At 52.1% G+C, this 22,943-nt stretch overlaps 2 protein-coding genes across 3 annotated transcripts in view; one reads left to right on the top strand and one right to left on the bottom strand.

The window, feature by feature from the left end:
- FHIT (fragile histidine triad diadenosine triphosphatase) lies at window positions 1-4,878 on the bottom strand. The gene is made up of 2 exons (XM_053721391.1): window positions 4,694-4,878; window positions 1-1,006 (listed from the first exon to the last, which is right to left on the bottom strand). The coding sequence occupies exon 2, from the start codon at window positions 805-807 to the stop codon at window positions 361-363; it is 447 nt and encodes a 148-aa protein (XP_053577366.1). The 5' UTR covers window positions 808-1,006; window positions 4,694-4,878; the 3' UTR covers window positions 1-360.
- The window catches only part of SLC25A17 (solute carrier family 25 member 17), a 29,172-nt gene continuing 10,935 nt past the window's right edge, over window positions 4,707-22,943 (top strand). Inside the window, exons 1-6 of one of the 2 annotated variants that reach the window (XM_053721390.1) lie at window positions 4,707-4,965; window positions 13,470-13,530; window positions 13,913-13,979; window positions 15,621-15,637; window positions 20,568-20,684; window positions 20,777-20,922. In XM_053721390.1, coding sequence (XP_053577365.1) covers window positions 4,873-4,965; window positions 13,470-13,530; window positions 13,913-13,979; window positions 15,621-15,637; window positions 20,568-20,684; window positions 20,777-20,922 — 501 coding nt within the window. In that variant the 5' untranslated portion in view covers window positions 4,707-4,872. Of the gene's footprint in view, window positions 4,966-13,469; window positions 13,531-13,912; window positions 13,980-15,620; window positions 15,773-20,567; window positions 20,685-20,776; window positions 20,923-22,943 lie in introns of both variants that reach the window. The other variant, XM_053721389.1, reaches the window with a different exon arrangement.

Below are 22,943 nucleotides of genomic sequence, written 5' to 3'. Positions count from 1 at the left end.
TGAGCTCCAACACACTATCTTTATTTCTATCTATACACAGAAACTTCAAACTGAAATCCAGCTATCCTCAGTGCTACATTGTATTTTCCATTACAGCCAATGAGGGTGCATGCATTGTATTTTCCATTACAGCCAATGAGGGTGCATGCATTGTATTTTCCATTACAGCCAATGAGGGTGCATGCATTGTATTTTCCATTACAGCCAATGAGGGTGCATGCATTGTATTTTCCATTACAGCCAATGAGGGTGCATGCATTGTATTTTCCATTATAGCCAATGAGGGTGCATGCATTGTATTTTCCATTATAGCCAATGAGGGTGCATGCATTGTAATCTAGCAGCTCCGTAGAGAGAGGTTCAGAAGTAAAGTCTGAGAGCTTCTGCCTCACTTGCCATCTCTTCTTCAGATCTCCACTGGTCTGGGTTCTCCTGTCCTCCCTTGTCATGGTTTTGCAAGACCTCATATATCTCATCATTCCTCTTAAAGTCTCCTGCTTTTCTGGGCAGGATGTGCACATGCACATGAGGTACAGTCTGCCCAGCCTCTGGCCCGTCCTGCAGAGATATGGTAAGTGACGTACCACCAAAATGAGACTCCACTACCCTGGCCACTCTCTGGGCTGCGATGAAGAGGTCACCCACCTCCTCGGGTCTCAGGTCTGTAAAACGCAATGCTGGTCTGAGAGGACAAACTAATACATGGCCCGGAACCACTGGCTTTCTGTTTACAAGAGCAAAGGAAAGTTCCGTCTTCAAGAAGATGACAGAGGGCTTGATAAGGTGCTGCCCAAATCTTAGCGACATGGCCGAAAGAGCAGTAAGATTGTTCCTGAGCAAACTCTTCTTTACTATCTATCACTCAGATCTCTTGTGCCCCAGGAATACGATGACGGACATCATGTTACATATGTGAGGTATCGCTATACACAGTAAAGGTGATGCTCAGACGCTCTTTTCTATGGTTTCCCAGCAGCTCAGTCTCCTCAACACATGCAGCTAAAAGCTGAGAAGCAGAGAGACACATGTAAGAATTCCACCAGCGCCTACCCATATCACAACATCATTCAGCCAATCTGAGGAGAGGGGTCTTCAGTAACATTACATGGGGTCTGGGGTGTTAGGGGTTACAGGGGCACCAGCAGCAGGTTTTAGGGGTTACCTGGGGTGTTAGGGGTTGCCTGGGGTGTTAGGGGTTACCTGGGGTGCCAGCAGCAGGTGCCTAGGGAGTTAGGGGTTACAGGGGCGTCAGCAGCAGGTGCCTGGGGAGTTTGGGGTTACAGGGGCGTCAGCAGCAGGTGCCTGGGGAGTTTGGGGTTACAGGGGCGTCAGCAGCAGGTGCCTGGGGAGTTTGGGGTTACAGGGGCAGATGCCTGGGGAGTTAGGGGTTACAGGGGCAGGTGCCTGTGGAGTTAGGGGTTACAGGGGCAGGTGCCTGGGGAGTTAGGGGTTACAGGGGCATCAGCAGCAGGTGCCTGGGGAGTTAGGGGTTACAGGGGTGTCAGCAGCAAGTGCCTGCGGAGTTAGGGGTTACAGGGGCAGGTGCCTGGGGAGTTAGGGGTTAAAGGTGCGTCAACAGCAGGTGCCTGGGGAGTTAGGGGTTACAGGGGCAGGTGCCTGGGGAGTTAGGGGTTACAGGGGCGCCAGCAGCAGGTGCCTGGGGAGTTAGGGGTTACAGGGACGCCAGCAGCAGGTGCCTGGGGAGTTAGGGGTTACAGGGACGCCAGAAGCAGGTGCCTGGGGAGTTAGGGGTTACAGGGGAGTCAGCAGCAGGTGCCTGGGGAGTTAGGGGTTACAGGGGCAGGAGCCTGGGGAGTTAGGGGTTACAGGTGCGTCAGCAGCAGGTGCCTGGGGAGTTAGGGGTTACAGGGGCAGGTGCCTGGGGAGTTAGGGGTTACAGGGGCGTCAGCAGCAGGTGCCTGGGGAGTTAGGGGTTACAGGGACGCCAGCAGCAGGTGCCTGGGGAGTTAGGGGTTACAGGGGCGTCAGCAGCAGGTGCCTGGGGAGTTAGGGGTTACAGGGGCAGATGCCTGGGGAGTTAGGGGTTACAGGGGCAGGTGCCTGGGGAGTTAGGGGTTACAGGGACGCCAGCAGCAGGTGCCTGGGGAGTTAGGGGTTACAGGGGCGTCAGCTGCAGGTGCCTGGGGAGTTAGGGGTTACAGGGGCAGGTGCCTGGGGAGTTAGGGGTTACAGGGGCAGGTGCCTGGGGAGTTAGGGGTTACAGGAGCGTCAGCAACATGTGCCTGGGGAGTTAGGGGTTATAGGGGCAGGTGCCTGGGGAGTTAGGGGTTACAGGGGCAGGTGCCTGGGGAGTTAGGGGTTACAGGGGCAGGTGTCTGGGGAGTTAGGGGTTACAGGGGCAGGTGCCTGGGGAGTTAGGGGTTACAGGGGCAGGTGCCTGGGGAGTTAGGGGTTACAGGGGCGTCAGGGGCAGGTGCCTGGGGAGTTAGGGGTTACAGGGGCAGGTGCCTGGGGAGTTAGGGGTTACAGGGGCAGGTGCCTGGGGAGTTAGGGGTTACAGGGGCAGGTGCCTGGGGAGTTAGGGGTTACAGGGGCAGGTGCCTGGGGAGTTAGGGGTTAAGGAGCGTCAGCAGCAGGTGCCTGGGGAGTTAGGGGTTACAGGAGCGTCAGCAGCAGGTGCCTGGGGAGTTAGGGGTTACAGGGGCGTCAGCAGCAGGTGCCTGGGGAGTTAGGGGTTACAGGGGCAGGTCAGGGCCGTCTTTAATATTGACTGGACCCAGGGCAAAAACTTTCTTGGGGCCCCACCCCATGTAATTTCGCTCTCCACCCCAACATCCCAAAAAAATACCTAAATCAATTTATTTTATAATTTTTTTAAATTATTAGCCCAGCAGTGGCTCATCCACTGCTGGGCTAATCATTTTAAGAAAAATGAAATAAATTGCAATGTGAAACTGGATGTAAGCAGTATTAATAAGTAAATAAATATATAAATTCCTCCACTGTGGATTCATTTAATATTCTTTTGAATGTGATTCTGGTGTGAGGTTAGCTGGTTAAAGAGATTTAGGGCAGCCAACAGTAGCAAAGCAAGGTAAAGACTGAGGAGGAAGCATGGAGGTGCAGACAAATATAAGTTTACTGACTGGAACAGCAGAACTACTATGGGAAGCTGTAAAATTTGAGACAGAGAGAAAACAAAAACTATAACAATAAACCTTACATTAATGTGTGAAGTATCAGCATGACACTATACATATGCCACAGCAGCACATGTCACTTCTTTGCTACGAACAAGTTCCCTCTCACCCTGCACTAGACAATGCTGCATGGGGAGGGGCGTGTGTGCACTCACTTATTCTTCACTGACACCTTTCTACAAAGCACTGTTCCCCTGATAAACTTCAGTTAGTTGATCTTAGGGTCACAGCAGAAAGAGCAGGGCTAAGGGGACCAGCAGACTGGATGCTGTCTGCCCAAGGCTGAATGGATACAGTGTGAGATGAGTCACACAGCCTCAAGACTGAAGAGAGCAGTGTATGCAGCTGCACAGATGCTCAAATCCTCACATGCCTGCCACTCCAGCTTTCTGCAGCATGCGCCTACAGTCAGCCCTACCCAGAAACAATCCCCACCACCAGAGCAGTTACCTGGTAACATTGGTAACCCCAGTAGGACCTTTTCTGATGCAATGGGAATGGCTGGATGCAGAGTTAGGGCTTTGCATTCAGTGCTGCACAGTGCACATCTAAAACAGCACATGGTCTGGCACAGTTTTTTTTTTTTTTTTTTTTTTTTTTTTTTTTTTTTTAATATAAGCAGAGTACTTTTGACTGTGACAGTATTAGGACTGAATGTGTGTGTTCCCCATGTCACATCAGCAGTCTAGGGCCCCTCAACAGAGACTGGGCCCTGGGCAGCTGCCCCTTTTGCCCTGTGTTAAAGACGGTCCTGGGGCAGGTGCCTGGGGAGTTAGTAGTTACAGGGTCGTGTGCCTGGGGAGTTGGGGTTACAGGGTCATGTGACTGGGGAGTTAGGGGTTACAGGGGAAGGTGCCTGGGGAGTTAGGGGTTACAGGAGCAGGTGCCTGGGGAGTTAGGGGTTACAGAGGCGCCAGTAGCAGGTGCCTGTGGAGTTAGGGGTTACGGGGGCAGGTGCCTTGGGAGTTAGGGATTACAGGAGCGTCAGCAGCAGGTGCCTGGGGAGTTAGGGGTTACAGGAGCGTCAGCAGCAGGTGCCTGGTGAGTTAGGGATTACAGGAGCGTCAGCAGCAAGTGCCTGGGGAGTTAGGAGTTACAGGAGCGTCAGCAGCAGGTGCCTGGGGAGTTAGGGGTTACAGGAGCGTCAGCAGCAGGTGCCTGGTGAGTTAGGGATTACAGGAGCGTCAGCAGCAAGTGCCTGGGGAGTTAGGAGTTACAGGAGCGTCAGCAGCGGGTGCCTGGTGAGTTAGGGATTACAGGAGCGTCAGCAGCAGGTGCCTGGTGAGTTAGGGATTACAGGAGCGTCAGCAGCAGGTGCCTGGGGAGTTAGGGGTTACAGGAGCGTCAGCAGCAGGTGCCTGGGGAGTTAGGAGTTACAGGGGCAGGTGCCTGGGGAGTTAGGGGTTACAGGGGCAGGTGCCTGGGGAGTTAGGGGTTACAGGGGCAGGTGCCTGGGGAGTTAGGGGTTACAGGGGCAGGTGCCTGGGGAGTTAGGGGTTACAGGGGCGACGCGTGCACGTAACAAGACACACCTGATGCTGCTTCTCGAGGCACTGACTGAAGTGTAAAAGTCAGGTGAGAAAGAAATGAAAACGAGGCGTGAGACGCGGAAGTGCGTGTTATATTGGAGGACTATGAGGTTGGTATTTCAGGGGGAGGCTTGAAACGCAGATATGCGGAAGTGCTTCTGTACATAGCTTATAAACCGGTGATGGAGAAGCTGAGGGACGTACAGCAGATGGAGAGGATCATGGGTGCCGTGTTTTCTTATGGGAACCTCGTGCACGCCGTGTCCGGGGCTGTGGTGAGTGTGAGACCCCCAGTGTGACTAAAGTCTCCCCCCCTCCCTCCTGTGTGTGACTAAAGTCTCCCCCCCTCCCTCCTGTGTGTGACTAAAGTCTCCCCCCTCCCTCCTGTGTGTGACTAAAGTCTCCCCCCTCCCTCCTGTGTGTGACTAAAGTCTCCCCCCCTCCCTCCTGTGTGTGACTAAAGTCTCCCCCCCTCCCTCCTGTGTGTGACTAAAGTCTTCCCCCCCTCCCTCCTGTGTGTGACTAAAGTCTCCCCCCCCCCCTCCCTCCTGTGTGTGACTAAAGTCTTCCCCCCCCTCCCTCCTGTGTGTGACTAAAGTCTTCCCCCCCCTCCCTCCTGTGTGTGACTAAAGTCTCCCCCCCTCCCTCCTGTGTGTGTGTGTGTGACTAAAGTCTCCCCCCCTCCCTCCTGTGTGTGTGTGACTAAAGTCTCCCCCCCTCCCTCCTGTGTGTGTGTGACTAAAGTCTCCCCCCCTCCCTCCTGTGTGTGTGTGACTAAAGTCTTCCCCCCCTCCCTCCTGTGTGTGACTAAAGTCTCCCCCCCTCCCTCCTGTGTGTGACTAAAGTCTCCCCCCCTCCCTCCTGTGTGTGTGTGTGTGTGACTAAAGTCTCCCCCCCTCCCTCCTGTGTGTGTGTGTGACTAAAGTCTCCCCCCCCTCCCTCCTGTGTGTGTGTGTGACTAAAGTCTCCCCCCCCTCCCTCCTGTGTGTGTGTGTGACTAAAGTCTCCCCCCCCCTCCCTCCTGTGTGTGTGTGTGACTAAAGTCTCCCCCCCCCTCCCTCCTGTGTGTGTGTGTGACTAAAGTCTCCCCCCCCTCCCTCTTGTGTGTGTGACTAAAGTCTCCCCCCCCTCCCTCTTGTGTGTGTGACTAAAGTCTCCCCCCCCTCCCTCGTGTGTGTGACTAAAGTCTCCCCCCCCTCCCTCGTGTGTGTGACTAAAGTCTCCCCCCCTCCCTCGTGTGTGTGTGTGACTAAAGTCTCCCCCCCCCTCCCTCCTGTGTGTGTGTGTGACTAAAGTCTCCCCCCCTCCCTCCTGTGTGTGACTAAAGTCTCCCCCCCTCCCTCCTGTGTGTGTGTGTGACTAAAGTCTCCCCCCCTCCCTCCTGTGTGTGTGTGTGACTAAAGTCTCCCCCCCTCCCTCCTGTGTGTGTGTGTGTGTGACTAAAGTCTCCCCCCCTCCCTCCTGTGTGTGTGTGTGACTAAAGTCTCCCCCCCTCCCTCCTGTGTGTGTGTGTGACTAAAGTCTCCCCCCCTCCCTCCTGTGTGTGTGTGACTAAAGTCTCCCCCCCTCCCTCCTGTGTGTGTGACTAAAGTCTCCCCCCCTCCCTCCTGTGTGTGTGACTAAAGTCTCCCCCCCTCCCTCCTGTGTGTGTGACTAAAGTCTCCCCCCCTCCCTCCTGTGTGTGTGACTAAAGTCTCCCCCCCTCCCTCCTGTGTGTGTGTGACTAAAGTCTCCCCCCCTCCCTCCTGTGTGTGTGTGACTAAAGTCTCCCCCCCTCCCTCCTGTGTGTGTGACTAAAGTCTCCCCCCCTCCCTCCTGTGTGTGTGACTAAAGTCTCCCCCCCTCCCTCCTGTGTGTGTGACTAAAGTCTCCCCCCCTCCCTCCTGTGTGTGTGACTAAAGTCTCCCCCCCTCCCTCCTGTGTGTGTGACTAAAGTCTCCCCCCCTCCCTCCTGTGTGTGTGTGTGACTAAAGTCTCCCCCCCTCCCTCCTGTGTGTGTGTGTGTGACTAAAGTCTCCCCCCCCCTCCCTCCTGTGTGTGTGTGTGTGACTAAAGTCTCCCCCCCCTCCCTCCTGTGTGTGTGTGTGACTAAAGTCTCCCCCCCCCTCCCTCCTGTGTGTGTGTGACTAAAGTCTCCCCCCCCCTCCCTCCTGTGTGTGACTAAAGTCTCCCCCCCCTCCCTCCTGTGTGTGTGTGTGTGACTAAAGTCTCCCCCCCCTCCCTCCTGTGTGTGTGTGACTAAAGTCTCCCCCCCCTCCCTCCTGTGTGTGTGTGACTAAAGTCTCCCCCCCCCTCCCTCCTGTGTGTGTGTGTGACTAAAGTCTCCCCCCCCTCCCTCCTGTGTGTGTGTGTGACTAAAGTCTCCCCCCCCTCCCTCCTGTGTGTGTGTGTGACTAAAGTCTCCCCCCCCTCCCTCGTGTGTGTGACTAAAGTCTCCCCCCCCTCCCTCGTGTGTGTGACTAAAGTCTCCCCCCCCTCCCTCGTGTGTGTGACTAAAGTCTCCCCCCCCTCCCTCCTGTGTGTGACTAAAGTCTCCCCCCCCTCCCTCGTGTGTGTGTGTGTGACTAAAGTCTCCCCCCCCTCCCTCGTGTGTGTGTGTGACTAAAGTCTCCCCCCCCTCCCGTGTGTGTGTGTGTGTGACTAAAGTCTCCCCTCCCTCCTGTGTGTGTGTGTGACTAAAGTCTCCCCCCCCCTCCTGTGTGTGTGTGTGTGACTAAAGTCTCCCCCCCCCTCCCTCCTGTGTGTGTGTGTGTGACTAAAGTCTCCCCCCCCTCCCTCCTGTGTGTGTGTGTGACTAAAGTCTCCCCCCCTCCCTCCCTCGTGTGTGACTAAAGTCTCCCCCCCCTCCCTCCTGTGTGTGTGTGTGACTAAAGTCTCCCCCCCCTCCCTCCTGTGTGTGTGTGTGACTAAAGTCTCCCCCCCCTCCCTCCTGTGTGTGTGACTAAAGTCTCCCCCCCCTCCCTCCTGTGTGTGTGTGTGACTAAAGTCTCCCCCCCCTCCCTCCTGTGTGTGTGTGTGTGTGTGACTAAAGTCTCCCCCCCCTCCCTCCTGTGTGTGTGTGTGACTAAAGTCTCCCCCCCCTCCCTCTTGTGTGTGTGACTAAAGTCTCCCCCCCCTCCCTCGTGTGTGTGTGTGTGACTAAAGTCTCCCCCCCCTCCCTCGTGTGTGTGTGACTAAAGTCTCCCCCCCCTCCCTCGTGTGTGTGACTAAAGTCTCCCCCCCCTCCCTCGTGTGTGTGACTAAAGTCTCCCCCCCCTCCCTCGTGTGTGTGACTAAAGTCTCCCCCCCCTCCCTCGTGTGTGTGACTAAAGTCTCCCCCCCCTCCCTCGTGTGTGTGACTAAAGTCTCCCCCCCCTCCCTCGTGTGTGTGACTAAAGTCTCCCCCCCCTCCCTCGTGTGTGTGACTAAAGTCTCCCCCCCCTCCCTCGTGTGTGTGACTAAAGTCTCCCCCCCCTCCCTCGTGTGTGTGACTAAAGTCTCCCCCCCCTCCCTCGTGTTTTTTTACTAAAGTCTCCCCCCCCTCCCTCGTGTGTGTGACTAAAGTCTCCCCCCCCTCCCTCGTGTGTGTGACTAAAGTCTCCCCCCCCTCCCTCGTGTGTGTGACTAAAGTCTCCCCCCCCTCCCTCGTGTGTGTGACTAAAGTCTCCCCCCCCTCCCTCGTGTGTGTGTGTGTGACTAAAGTCTCCCCCCCCTCCCTCGTGTGTGTGACTAAAGTCTCCCCCCCCCTCCCTCGTGTGTGTGACTAAAGTCTCCCCCCCCTCCCTCGTGTGTGTGACTAAAGTCCCCTCCCCCTCCCTCGTGTGTGTGACTAAAGTCTCCCCCCCCTCCCTCGTGTGTGTGACTAAAGTCTCCCCCCCCTCCCTCGTGTGTGTGACTAAAGTCTCCCCCCCCTCCCTCGTGTGTGTGACTAAAGTCTCCCCCCCCTCCCTTCGTGTGGTGTGACTAAAGTCCCCCCCCCCCTCCCTCGTGTGTGTGACTAAAGTCTCCCCCCCCCTCCCTCGTGTGTGTGACTAAAGTCTCCCCCCCCTCCCTCGTGTGTGTGACTAAAGTCTCCCCCCCCTCCCTCGTGTGTGTGACTAAAGTCTCCCCCCCCTCCCTCGTGTGTGTGACTAAAGTCTCCCCCCCCCTCCCTCGTGTGTGTGACTAAAGTCTCCCCCCCCTCCCTCGTGTGTGTGTGGACTAAAGTCCTCCCCCCCCTCCCTCCGTGTGGTGTGTGACTAAAGTCTCCCCCCCCCCTCCCCCCTGTGTGTGTGACTAAAGTCTCCCCCCCCCTCCCTCGTGTGTGTGACTAAAGTCTCCCCCCCCTCCCTCGTGTGTGTGACTAAAGTCTCCCCCCCCTCCCTCGTGTGTGTGACTAAAGTCTCCCCCCCCCTCCCTCGTGTGTGTGACTAAAGTCTCCCCCCCCCTCCCTCGTGTGTGTGACTAAAGTCTCCCCCCCCTCCCTCGTGTGTGTGACTAAAGTCTCCCCCCCCTCCCTCCTGTGTGTGTGTGTGTGACTAAAGTCTCCCCCCCCTCCCTCCTGTGTGTGTGTGTGACTAAAGTCTCCCCCCCCTCCCTCGTGTGTGTGACTAAAGTCTCCCCCCCCTCCCTCGTGTGTGTGACTAAAGTCTCCCCCCCCTCCCTCGTGTGTGTGACTAAAGTCTCCCCCCCCTCCCTCGTGTGTGTGACTAAAGTCTCCCCCCCCTCCCTCGTGTGTGTGACTAAAGTCTCCCCCCCCTCCCTCGTGTGTGTGACTAAAGTCTCCCCCCCCTCCCTCGTGTGTGTGACTAAAGTCTCCCCCCCCTCCCTCGTGTGTGTGACTAAAGTCTCCCCCCCCTCCCTCGTGTGTGTGACTAAAGTCTCCCCCCCCTCCCTCGTGTGTGTGACTAAAGTCTCCCCCCCCTCCCTCGTGTGTGTGACTAAAGTCTCCCCCCCCTCCCTCCTGTGTGTGACTAAAGTCTCCCCCCCCTCCCTCCTGTGTGTGACTAAAGTCTCCCCCCCCTCCCTCCTGTGTGTGACTAAAGTCTCCCCCCCCCTCCCTCCTGTGTGTGACTAAAGTCTCCCCCCCCCTCCCTCGTGTGTGTGTGTGTGACTAAAGTCTCCCCCCCCTCCCTCGTGTGTGTGTGTGACTAAAGTCTCCCCCCCCTCCCTCGTGTGTGTGTGTGACTAAAGTCTCCCCCCCCCCCTCCTGTGTGTGTGTGTGACTAAAGTCTCCCCCCCCTCCCTCCTGTGTGTGTGTGTGACTAAAGTCTCCCCCCCCTCCCTCTTGTGTGTGTGACTAAAGTCTCCCCCCCCTCCCTCGTGTGTGTGTGTGTGACTAAAGTCTCCCCCCCCTCCCTCGTGTGTGTGTGTGACTAAAGTCTCCCCCCCCTCCCTCGTGTGTGTGTGTGACTAAAGTCTCCCCCCCCTCCCTCCTGTGTGTGTGTGTGACTAAAGTCTCCCCCCCCTCCCTCCTGTGTGTGTGTGACTAAAGTCTCCCCCCCCTCCCTCCTGTGTGTGTGTGTGACTAAAGTCTCCCCCCCTCCCTCCCTCTTGTGTGTGTGACTAAAGTCTCCCCCCCCTCCCTCTTGTGTGTGTGACTAAAGTCTCCCCCCCCTCCCTCCTGTGTGTGTGTGTGACTAAAGTCTCCCCCCCCTCCCTCCTGTGTGTGTGTGTGACTAAAGTCTCCCCCCCCTCCCTCCTGTGTGTGTGTGTGACTAAAGTCTCCCCCCCCTCCCTCCTGTGTGTGACTAAAGTCTCCCCCCCCCTCCCTCGTGTGTGTGACTAAAGTCTCCCCCCCCTCCCTCGTGTGTGTGACTAAAGTCTCCCCCCCCCCCCTCGTGTGTGTGACTAAAGTCTCCCCCCCCCCTCGTGTGTGTGACTAAAGTCTCCCCCCCCTCCCTCCGTGTGTGTGACTAAAGTCTCCCCCCCCTCCCTCCTGTGTGTGACTAAAGTCTCCCCCCCCCTCCCTCCTGTGTGTGTGTGTGACTAAAGTCTCCCCCCCCTCCCTCGTGTGTGTGACTAAAGTCTCCCCCCCCTCCCTCGTGTGTGTGACTAAAGTCTCCCCCCCCCTCCCTCCTGTGTGTGACTAAAGTCTCCCCCCCCCCTCCCTCCTGTGTGTGTGTGTGACTAAAGTCTCCCCCCCCCCTCCCTCCTGTGTGTGTGTGTGACTAAAGTCTCCCCCCCCTCCCTCCTGTGTGTGTGTGTGACTAAAGTCTCCCCCCCCTCCCTCCTGTGTGTGTGTGTGACTAAAGTCTCCCCCCCCCTCCCTCCTGTGTGTGTGTGTGTGACTAAAGTCTCCCCCCCCTCCCTCCTGTGTGTGTGTGTGACTAAAGTCTCCCCCCCTCCCTCGTGTGTGTGACTAAAGTCTCCCCCCCCTCCCTCGTGTGTGTGACTAAAGTCTCCCCCCCCTCCCTCGTGTGTGTGACTAAAGTCTCCCCCCCCTCCCTCGTGTGTGTGACTAAAGTCTCCCCCCCCTCCCTCCTGTGTGTGACTAAAGTCTCCCCCCCCCTCCCTCCTGTGTGTGACTAAAGTCTCCCCCCCCTCCCTCGTGTGTGTGTGTGACTAAAGTCTCCCCCCCCCTCCCTCGTGTGTGTGTGACTAAAGTCTCCCCCCCCTCGTGTGTGTGTGTGACTAAAGTCTCCCCCCCCTCCCTCCTGTGTGTGTGTGTGTGTGACTAAAGTCTCCCCCCCCTCCCTCCTGTGTGTGTGTGACTAAAGTCTCCCCCCCCCCTCCCTCCTGTGTGTGTGTGTGACTAAAGTCTCCCCCCCCCCTCCCTCCTGTGTGTGTGTGTGACTAAAGTCTCCCCCCCCCTCCCTCCTGTGTGTGTGTGTGACTAAAGTCTCCCCCCCCTCCCTCCTGTGTGTGTGTGTGACTAAAGTCTCCCCCCCCTCCCTCGTGTGTGTGACTAAAGTCTCCCCCCCCTCCCTCCTGTGTGTGTGTGACTAAAGTCTCCCCCCCCTCCCTCCTGTGTGTGTGTGACTAAAGTCTCCCCCCCCCTCCCTCCTGTGTGTGTGTGACTAAAGTCTCCCCCCCCTCCCTCCTGTGTGTGTGTGTGACTAAAGTCTCCCCCCCCTCCCTCCTGTGTGTGTGTGACTAAAGTCTCCCCCCCCTCCCTCCTGTGTGTGTGTGTGACTAAAGTCTCCCCCCCCTCCCTCCTGTGTGTGTGACTAAAGTCTCCCCCCCCTCCCTCCTGTGTGTGTGTGTGACTAAAGTCTCCCCCCCCTCCCTCCTGTGTGTGTGTGTGACTAAAGTCTCCCCCCCCTCCCTCTTGTGTGTGTGACTAAAGTCTCCCCCCCCCCTCCTGTGTGTGTGTGTGTGACTAAAGTCTCCCCCCCCCTCCCTCCTGTGTGTGTGTGTGACTAAAGTCTCCCCCCCCTCCCTCCTGTGTGTGTGTGTGACTAAAGTCTCCCCCCCCTCCCTCCCTCTTGTGTGTGTGACTAAAGTCTCCCCCCCCCTCCCTCTTGTGTGTGTGACTAAAGTCTCCCCCCCCCTCCCTCTTGTGTGTGTGACTAAAGTCTCCCCCCCCTCCCTCTTGTGTGTGTGACTAAAGTCTCCCCCCCCTCCCTCTTGTGTGTGTGACTAAAGTCTCCCCCCCCTCCCTCTTGTGTGTGTGACTAAAGTCTCCCCCCCCCTCCCTCCTGTGTGTGTGTGTGACTAAAGTCTCCCCCCCCTCCCTCCTGTGTGTGTGTGTGACTAAAGTCTCCCCCCCCTCCCTCTTGTGTGTGTGACTAAAGTCTCCCCCCCCTCCCTCTTGTGTGTGTGACTAAAGTCTCCCCCCCCTCCCTCCTGTGTGTGTGTGTGACTAAAGTCTCCCCCCCCTCCCTCCTGTGTGTGTGTGTGTGACTAAAGTCTCCCCCCCCCCTCCCTCTTGTGTGTGTGACTAAAGTCTCCCCCCCCCTCCCTCCTGTGTGTGACTAAAGTCTCCCCCCCCCTCCCTCCTGTGTGTGACTAAAGTCTCCCCCCCTCCCTCCTGTGTGTGACTAAAGTCTCCCCCCCTCCCTCCTGTGTGTGTGTGTGTGACTAAAGTCTCCCCCCCTCCTCTGTGTATGTATGTGTATATCTATCCCAAGGCAGAAAATGCAGCATTTCTGCAGAAAGAACAGGACACATGCAGGAAATGTTACTGCTTTAACTTTGCATCGCTGCTTCACATCAGGCTGTTCTCTTCAAACAGAGCTTTGCTCTGGCTGCACTGTGTAAGTTTTCCTTAACACAGAGCATCCACAGAAAAGTGCTGTTTGAAGTGAACAGTCAAATATGCAGTAGTGCTGCATAGCAGTAGATTGTTGAATGGTTCTCAGATTTATTTTTTCAAACCTGCCCCTAGCCTTTCCCAGTTTGCAAAGCTGTTTTTTTCTGAATGTAAGACATTCTTATGAGCAATGCATCTTTTTTATTACTGCATTTCTATGTTAGACTAAGAGAAAAGGAAACAAATTTATTCAAGAGATATTTTACAATTGATATGTTTGTCTGCAGCTAATTTGCAATCCAATATTCAACTCCTGTAATATATTATAAAACTTTTAAAATTGCGTTATTCTCCAGTTGACCAACACACTGCATTTGAACTGGTGCTTTAGTGTAAATGCCTAATTTAAAGTTAAATTATATTTAAAAATAACCTGCAGAAAAATTTTCACTAAAAAAATCTCATTGCAAAAATCTCATTGCAGAAAGTGAAAAAAAGTTCTGCCTCTGGGTATATATATATTCATTCACTCTCACTCATCTGCACCACTTTGCATACAAACTACTAGACTGTTTGATGCAGAAGGCACAGGGGCTTATGAGAAAACTATCTTGCTTTCTTGTTTAGGGCAGTGTGACTGCAATGACTCTATTCTTCCCCCTGGATACAGCTCGACTACGATTACAAGGTAACACGTTGTTGGATGATGGCTGTATGCTTCTGTTCTGTACAATAAGCAGACACTGAGGCTTTAATGGTTTAGCATTTTATGGCCGTACCACTCTTAAGAATAAAGCAGTTTTTTGTTCAAATGCGAATTTGTGTGCGATAAAGGAAGTTGCTTTTCTACTTTCATTTGTGTTCAGTTGTTATTGGGCCCAGTCTAATCCCTTTTATCTTAGTCTGCTACTACCCTGTATTAGAGGCGTAATGAGAGAGCAAGTATTTGTCCATGAATATATATATAAGGTCTTATCTTTATTCTCTCAACAGTCTAATAGGTAAAAACATCTTTTATTGTTGGAGGCTTATCAGTAATGGAACTGCTGAGATTGCTTTGTTTATTTCAGTGGATGAGAAGAGGAAATCACGTTCCACACCAGCTGTACTAATGGAAATTATCAAGGACGAAGGAATGTAAGTTACAGTTAGTTACATGGAGAATTCTGTAGAAGGCTCTTCTGAATGAGGGTGGTGCACACACTGTCCTGGCTGGTGCTCAGGATAAGGTGGTGTGTCTGGTGCCGGTAATGTACAGTACTGTCTGGTCTATGGGTCAGGAGAAGGTGGTGTGTCTGGTGCCGGTGATGTGCGGTACTGTCTGGTCTAAGGGTCAGGAGAAGGTGGTGTGTCTGGTGCCGGTGATGTGCAGCACTGTCTGGTCTAGGGGTCAGGAGAAGGCGGTGTGTCTGGTGCCGGTTATGTACAGTACTGTCTGGTCTAGGGGTCAGGAAAAGTTGATGTCTGACGGTGATGCGCTGTACTGTCTGGTCTAGGGGTTAGCGGAAGGTGATGTGCGGTACTGTCTGGTCTAGGGGTCAGGAGAAGGTGATGTGCGGTACGGTCTATGGGTCAGGAGAAGGTGGTGTGTCTGGTGACCGTGATGTGCGGTACTGTCAGGTCTAGGGGTCAGGAGAAGGCGGTGTGTCTGGTGCCGGTGATGTGCGGTACTGTCTGGTCTAGGGGTCAGGAGAAGGTGGTGTGACGGTGATGTGCGGTACTGTCTGGTCTAGGGGTTAGGGGAAGGTGATGTGCTGTACTGTCTGGTCTAGGGGTTAGGGGAAGGTGATGTGCTGTACTGTCTGGTCTAGGGGTAGGTGATGTGCTGTACTGTCTGGTCTAGGGGTAGGTGATGTGCTGTACTGTCTGGTCTAGGGGTTAGGGGAAGGTGATGTGTGGTACTGTCTGGTCTAGGGGTTAGGGGAAGGTGATGTGCGGTACTGTCTGGTCTAGGGGTTAGGGGAAGGTGATGTGCGGTACTGTCTGGTCTAGGGGTTAGGGGAAGGTGATGTGCGGTACTGTCTGGTCTAGGGGTTAGGGGAAGGTGATGTGCGGTACTGTCTGGTCTAGGGGTTAGGGGAAGGTGATGTGCGGTACTGTCTGGTCTAGGGGTTAGGGGAAGGTGATGTGCGGTACTGTCTGGTCTAGGGGTTAGGGGAAGGTGATGTGGGGTACTGTCTGGTCTAGGGGTTAGGGGAAGGTGATGTGGGGTACTGTCTGGTCTAGGGGTTAGGGGAAGGTGATGTGCGGTACTGTCTGGTCTACGGGTTAGGGGAAGGTGATGTGCGGTACTGTCTGGTCTAGGGGTCAGGAGAAGGTGGTGTGCGGTACTGTCTAGGGGTCAGGAGAAGGTGGTGTGTCTGGTGACGGTGATGTGCGGTACTGTCTGATCTAGGGGACAGGAGAAGGCGGTGTGTCTGTCGACGGTGATGTGCGGTACTGTCTAATCTGGGGGACAGGAGAAGGCGGTGTGTCTGTCGACGGTGATGTGCGGTACTGTCTGATATAGGGGACAGGAGAAGGCGGTGTGTCTGTCGACGGTGATGTGCGGTACTGTCTGATCTAGGGGACAGGAGAAGTCGGTGTGTCTGTCGACGGTGATGTGCGGTACTGTCTGGTCTAGGGGTCAGGAAAAGGTGATGTGTCTGAAAGTTTTGTGTAGTGATGCAGAGAGATGTCCAGTAATGCTGTGGGTCATCTCTAAATTGTGAAGCAGCTTCTTTGCAACAACATATTATGGCGAGTTTGACAATATTAATAAATTCCCCTTATTTTCAGCTTGGCGCCGTACCGAGGTTGGTTTCCAGTCATCTCTAGTCTTTGCTTGTCAAACTTTGTCTATTTCTACACATTTAATAGCTTGAAGGCTGTTTGGCTGAGGGGGAAGGCTTCAAGCACAGGAAAAGATCTGAGCATTGGTTTTGTTGCAGGTAAATATTTCTCACGGTTACGCAATATAAATAGCTACGTAGCTATACTGAACGGATGATCAGTTTGGCACAAATGTTAATACGTGAGAAGAGTATTTACCATCCAGCGGCTGCAGTTTATTTTGCCGTAGGCTGCTCTGTGAGGGGTCGATTCCGGAGGTGGTTTCCCTTGTATCTTCTTTATCTGATTGTACTAATCTAGGGCTCGATTACGAGTAGAGCAGTAGTTTGCACTCAGGCTTTAACTCGGCTAGAAGTAAGCTTTTTGTGGACGTTGGGTACCCCGCCTAGTACAAGTTGAAAGTAAAACGTTTTTGCACGAGCACTAATCCGACGCGCACAAAAAAAAAAATAAGAAAAACCTAAGTTTGGATATCACAACCATGTTAACTTATTCCCTCATAGGGGCCTATTTATCAAGCTCCATATGGAGCTTGAGTGCCCGTGTTTCTGGCGAGCCTTCAGACTCGCCAGAAACACCAGTTATGAAGCAGCAGTCTAAAGACCGCTGCTCCATAATCTGTCCGCCTGCTTTGAGGAGGCGGACAGATCGCGTGACATCAACCTGATCGACTACGATCTGATTGATTGACACCCCCTGCTAGCGGCCGATTGGCCGAGAATCTGCAGGGGGCGGCGTTGCACCAGCCATTCACAAGAGCAGCTGGTGCAATGCTGAATGCGGAGAGCGTATTGCTCGGCGCATTCAGCGATGTCTGTTGTACATGATCGGATCATGTTGGTCCGACATTTCATAAATAGGCCCCATAGACTTTAATGGAGCGCAAAAAAAGAAGGAAAAAAAAAAAAATCCGTACTTACCCAGAAATCAGATCACGTCTTCTCAAGTGCACTAAACCTGACATAAAATATTAATATTTTCACATAGCAGAATGTTCTTTTTATTCATAAATACATATTTCTACATATATAATGTTTTTTTGTCTATCTATATATCCTCTTTAGAACACATTCTGCTATGTGCAGAACATTGGAATGTGAAATATTTATAGTAAATGCATAGTTAAAACCTTTATTAAATATGAATATTCCATAAATATGGGTTTTACATGTTTTCAGCTACTTAACTGCAAAGGGCCCTGTTACGGTACCAACAGTGTACCAAGGGTTAACCCCAGATGAACAATGTCTTGCATAGGAAATCAGCAATTCACAAACCAGCCAGTTTTCAGGTTTAAACAGAATGACATTTATTAAAGGCTAGATGCCTAGTATTTATACAGGTTTGACCCCAGATGGGGGGGTTGAAAGACTCTTGTACATTTAGATAAAAAGGGGAAGACGCCCTTTTATGAAACAGTAGAATTACATTACTTAAATACTTTACTTAGGCAGATAACAACTTAAACACATTTGGCTTGTCTTATCACCTAGCGTCTGCTCTCTGAGGGTGATTAAACAATGGCCTGTTTATTACTTAAATGTAATTATAGCACACAATAGCTGAGGCCAGAAAACCTGTCTTTAGAAATTAGATTCTTAAAGCTAAACACAGTTAACTCCTTCAGTCCTGACAGAAGGGTCTGTCACATAGCTCCCCCCTTGTGGAACACTCCGGCAGACCCGGCTTGACCCTTTTGCGGGTCAACCTGGGGATGACCGGACTAAGGGGTGGTAGGCATGTCAGTTTGCTGGGACAATCCATTTGTATTCCCGTTATGAGAGAGAATTCCTGTCCATACAAACAAGGGTTCAACTTCCTCAGTGCCCAGACTAGGGCTAAACAGTCCTTCAAAATCTCATCAGCTTCTTTACGAGTTTTCTGTACCTGCTCTTTATAGGTATCCACAATCCCTTCATACTGACATAGGGTGCCCTTGAGTTGCTGCACCTCACTATGAGCCAGGGTCAGCTTCTCCTCCAGTGTCACTAAGTTTGTCTTTAATGTTTCATGTTCCACTCTCAAGCTGGTGTTTTCTGCAGTCTGTCGGTGCAGCCTGTCTAGCAGAGATTCCTGTTCTAAACGTGCTTTTTCCTCTGCACTCCTCTTCTCTCCTGCTAGCACTGTTACATGATTAGTTAACGTGACCATTTCATCCTCTACGTGACTCTTCTCCTTCATCAGCGCATTGTAACGGGACTTCCACGTATCAATAGCGGATAGAGATTTACTGAGCTCAGCGTCCTGGGGCTTAGCAGCAGGTGGGTCAGTCTCTGCTGCACGGATCTGGGCACGGGTAGTCACAGGGTTAACATCAGCGGGACCCATAGGAGCGTAGGCAGAAACAAGGGGGGCCAAGTCATTTCCAAGAAGAACATCAGCAGGTAAGTCCTTCTTGACCCCCACATTCACAGGTCTAACGCCCACTCCCCAATCCAAATGTACCCTGGCAACAGGTAGGCTGAACACATCGCCCCCTGCTACCCTCACAGCCACAGTGTCTCCAGTGTACTGTTTCTCAGACACCAAGTTCTTTTGAAGCAAGGTCATGGTAGCACCAGTATCCCATAGACCACTGACCTTCTTCCCATTCACTTTAACCAGTTGCCGGTTATTCCGGTGGGCAGCTTGCACAAGGTCTGCCTCATGTAGGATACTCCAGCATTCTTGCGCCTCTACGTAGCGGGCCGCAGGCTGAGGATTACGTGGGATTCCGCCGGCGGGTCTTCTCCAGGACTGCGCTTGGTTCGCTGCGTTTAGGGGACACTCGGGTCTTTTGTGCCCTAGTTGCTTACATCTAAAGCACCGAATCGGTTGTGAGTAGCCCCGCGAATTGAACCGGGCTCTCTGAGGGTAGTTCGTAGCCCGAGACCGTGTGGTATAGCGGTGCGCTGGGGGTTGGTAACTGGCAGGTGCTGGGGTGACTGGGGGTCTGTACTCTACTCTGGCAGGGGGCTTAGTGGTAGCAGTGTCCAGCTTGCGGGCATCCGTATACTCATCTGCCAAGCGAGCCGCTTCATGCAGGGTGGAGGGTTTACGGTCCCGAACCCACTCTCGAACTCCTGCGGGTAACTTGTCGAAGCAATGTTCCAACAGAAATAGCTGCAGCACCTCTTCCCCAGATACGGCTTGGCACCCCGCTATCCAGTGAGCTGCTGTGCGGTGCACCTTACATGCCCACTCAAGGTAGGAATCACCAGCCAATTTAACAGTGCCTCTGAACCGCCTCCGGTGTAACCGCATACCTGGAGAGCAGAGCCTCTTTTACAGTATTATAATCCCCGACTTCCTCATCTGGAATGGCCCGAAAAGCCTCACTGGCCCGGCCGGATAATTTTCCGGATAATATCGTGACCCAGTCCTCTGCGGGTACCTTGTGTAGTGCACATTGCCTCTCAAAATCCGCAAGGTACCCATCAATCTCTCCTTCTGTTTCCAGGAAGTTTTTAAAAGCTGCAAAATTTACTTTTCCCTTTTCCACTGGGGTTGCTGTGACTTGGGCTGCTGCAGCGCCGCTTTGGCGAAGTAGGTTGGCCTCCACAGCTGCTATGACCCGGTCGATAATTTCCGCAGATGGGTTGGGGCCATAATATGCCAGTCTTATTTTAACCGCCCGATCAAAGCTTGCTTCTTCAGGGGTTCTGTCTGCTATGCTGGGCCTATTGGTTCCTTCTGTCCCTGGTACTCTTTCCATCTTAGTCAGTATTGTAATAATCCCCCTCTTCCTGAGGTTACTGGCTTGTGTAGTTGCTCTTCTGGGCGATAAGGTTCATTCCGTCGCTTGCCACCAATTGTTACGGTACCAACAGTGTACCAAGGGTTAACCCCAGATGAACAATGTCCTGCATAGGAAATCAGCAATTCACAAACCAGCCAGTTTTCAGGTTTAAACAGAATGACATTTATTAAAGGCTAGATGCCTAGTATTTATACAGGTTTGACCCCAGATGGGGGGGTTGAAAGACTCTTGTACATTTAGATAAAAAGGGGAAGACGCCCTTTTATGAAACAGTAGAATTACATTACTTAAATACTTTACTTAGGCAGATAACAACTTAAACACATTTGGCTTGTCTTATCACCTAGCGTCTGCTCTCTGAGGGTGATTAAACAATGGCCTGTTTATTACTTAAATGTAATTATAGCACACAATAGCTGAGGCCAGAAAACCTGTCTTTAGAAATTAGATTCTTAAAGCTAAACACAGTTAACTCCTTCAGTCCTGACAGAAGGGTCTGTCACAGGCCCATTGCACTTCTATATAACTAAGACCTCATATCTTTGAGCCCTTATTACTTTTTATGCAATGTTTTTTTGTTTGTTTTTTATTATGAGTAACTGTACTGTGAAATGTATTTTTGATGTTTTTGTGCAACTTTTGTCTCATGTAACAGTTAACCAGAGATCTTAAGTTGCGCTATCCTTACACACAAATTAAATTGTGCACAAGTGAACACGTTTACTTTCAACTTGTAATACGCGCGTCGCTTCCAACAGAGCCGCACTATACCCCTTTTAGCTTGGCGCAACAGTGTGCCACTTGCCCCTAGTGAGCTGCATTACATGGTGCTGGGTTTAGCAGTCGAGCTTTAGACAGATCTAAACTTATGGGCTAGGGATAGAAGCATATTGAGGGGCTCAAGTTGTGTTGATGAGGTTGAAAGTAGCTGCTGCTGCATAACTGGTACATAAAAATAGCAGTCGCTGACCCAATATAGCGGTTTTGTCACCTGTGTGTGTGCACTGCATATGTGCTGTATAGACGTGTGTAATTATGTACACAATTCATTAAGTGCAGCACAAGTTGTATTTGCTGTTTTATTTAGAGAGAAAATCATTCTAAACGTGTGAATGACTCGCCACATTGCTGGTTGTGGTATTTGTTTCTTTTAGGGGTTGTAAACGTTCTGCTAACGACACCTCTGTGGGTTGTGAACACCCGGCTGAAATTACAGGGGGCCAAGTTTAGAAATGAGGACATTGTGCCAACCACGTACACCGGAATAGGGGGTAAGAATCGGTTAATTGGAATGTTATGTACTACCTGTAAAGACCATGGATGAGAGGGGGTTAACCAGGGGATGATAATTTTTCCTCTGTAGACGCGTTTCGTAAAATCCTACGTGAAGAGGGGCTCATGGCATTTTGGAATGGCACCTTCCCATCCCTGCTGCTTGTCTTCAACCCAGCCATCCAGTTCATGTTCTACGAAGGGTTAAAACGACACCTCCTGAGAGGGCAGACTGAGGTGAGCTCATCCTCTCTATCTTGTGCAAAGACAGCTCAGATCATGTTCCCTCTGTAAGTGTAACCAGATGCTCAGCTCATGTTCCCTCTGTAAGTGTAACCAGATGCTCAGCTCATGTTCCCTCTGTAAGTGTAACCAGATGCTCAGCTCATGTTCCCTCTGTAAGTGTAACCAGATGCTCAGCTCATGTTCCCTCTGTAAGTGTAACCAGATGCTCAGCTCATGTTCCCTCTGTAAGTGTAACCAGATGCTCAGCTCATGTTCCCTCTGTAAGTGTAACCAGATGCTCAGCTCATGTTCCCTCTGTAAGTGTAACCAGATGCTCAGCTCATGTTCCCTCTGTAAGTGTAACCAGATGCTCAGCTCATGTTCCCTCTGTAAGTGTAACCAGATGCTCAGCTCATGTTCCCTCTGTAAGTGTAACCAGATGCCCTGCCTCAGCTCATGTTCCCTCGGTAAGTGTAACCAGTTGCCCCAGCTCATGTTCCCTCGGTAAGTGTAACCAGTTGCCCCGCCTCAGCTCATGTTCCCTCGGTAAGTGTAACCAGATGCTCAGCTCATGTTCCCTCTGTAAGTGTAACCAGATGCTCAGCTCATGTTCCCTCGGTAAGTGTAACCAGTTGGCTCAGCTCATGTTCCCTCGGTAAGTGTAACCAGTTGCCTCAGCTCATGTTCCCTCGGTAAGTGTAACCAGTTGCCTCAGCTCATGTTCCCTCGGTAAGTGTAACCAGTTGCCTCAGCTCATGTTCCCTCGGTAAGTGTAACCAGTTGCCCCGCCTCAGCTCATGTTCCCTCGGTAAGTGTAACCAGTTGCCCCGCCTCAGCTCATGTTCCCTCGGTAAGTGTAACCAGTTGCCCCGCCTCAGCTCATGTTCCCTCGGTAAGTGTAACCAGATGCCCCGCCTCAGCTCATGTTCCCTCGGTAAGTGTAACCAGATGCCCCGCCTCAGCTCATGTTCCCTCGGTAAGTGTAACCAGATGCCCCGCCTCAGCTCATGTTCCCTCGGTAAGTGTAACCAGATGCCCCGCCTCAGCTCATGTTCCCTCGGTAAGTGTAACCAGATGCCCCAGCTCTGCAGCAGAGATTAACCCTGTGTTTGGTATGCTGTCCCATGTAATGACCGGCCGCATAGTGTTTAATGCATTGGAAATTGCACCTTTTTAAGCTTATATTGGTAAAGGAAAATGACAGTTCCTAAATTTTGGGCTGTGTTAGACAACTAGATCTGCTCTTCCTGCAGGCTCAGAACATTTGAACGGGCATGTTTCTTGAGGACAATAGGCTAAAGTAATGTGTTTTATTTTATTTTTTTTATTATTGAGGCGAAGGAATAAAGCTTTGCAGGCAAGTCAAACGTTGGCAGATGATATAAAGAAACTAAATAATAAAGGTGAAAATATAAAGTGTTAACATTAATGTGTATGGCATAAAAAGTGAAAAATACAACATATATTGATACACAGTGCACCAAATCAATATGTAACTTCCCATTGAAAGCTGCTGTTATATCGAGATACTAAATAGCAAATAAACCCCTTTCACCCCATGTCCCTGGTTAGCGGCTGTGAGGGTTCAGTGAGAGAAGGAAAAACCAGTAACCGGTGTTTCAGCCGATATACGGCCTCTTTCTAATCCAAAACCAGCTTTTTTTTTTTTTTTTTTTTTTCCACTGACAAAGTCGTCTAGTTCTAGGTTGTTGTCTCACTTAGGCACAGGCTGGTGGGTCTTGTACAGCTGCCCTAAGTTTCTCAGTAATGAGGCTTATGTTAGCCTTGGTGACACAATAGTCACAATTTTATTAGAGAGGAGGCTCCTATTTTGCCTTTTTAAAGCTACACATCTAACAAAGTCAGAGCTGCATGTGAAATAGGCTTAAAGTAAAATTTGCGGAAAAAAGAGTCTGAGGAGCAATCAGCCGCAGTTGAGAGGTCTTGAAGAGAGCAACCCAAAAGGAAAGTTTTAGATGCTGAAGCTCCCCTACGGGAGTGAGCTCCAAAGGATGAAGGAACTAGGACTAAAG

This window comes from Bombina bombina, chromosome 7 (assembly GCF_027579735.1).
Source record: "Bombina bombina isolate aBomBom1 chromosome 7, aBomBom1.pri, whole genome shotgun sequence".
NCBI classification, from domain to species: Eukaryota; Metazoa; Chordata; class Amphibia; order Anura; family Bombinatoridae; genus Bombina; species Bombina bombina.
The sequence above is the reverse complement of the archived record's forward strand: the minus strand, read 5'-3'. Positions and strand labels throughout refer to the sequence as shown.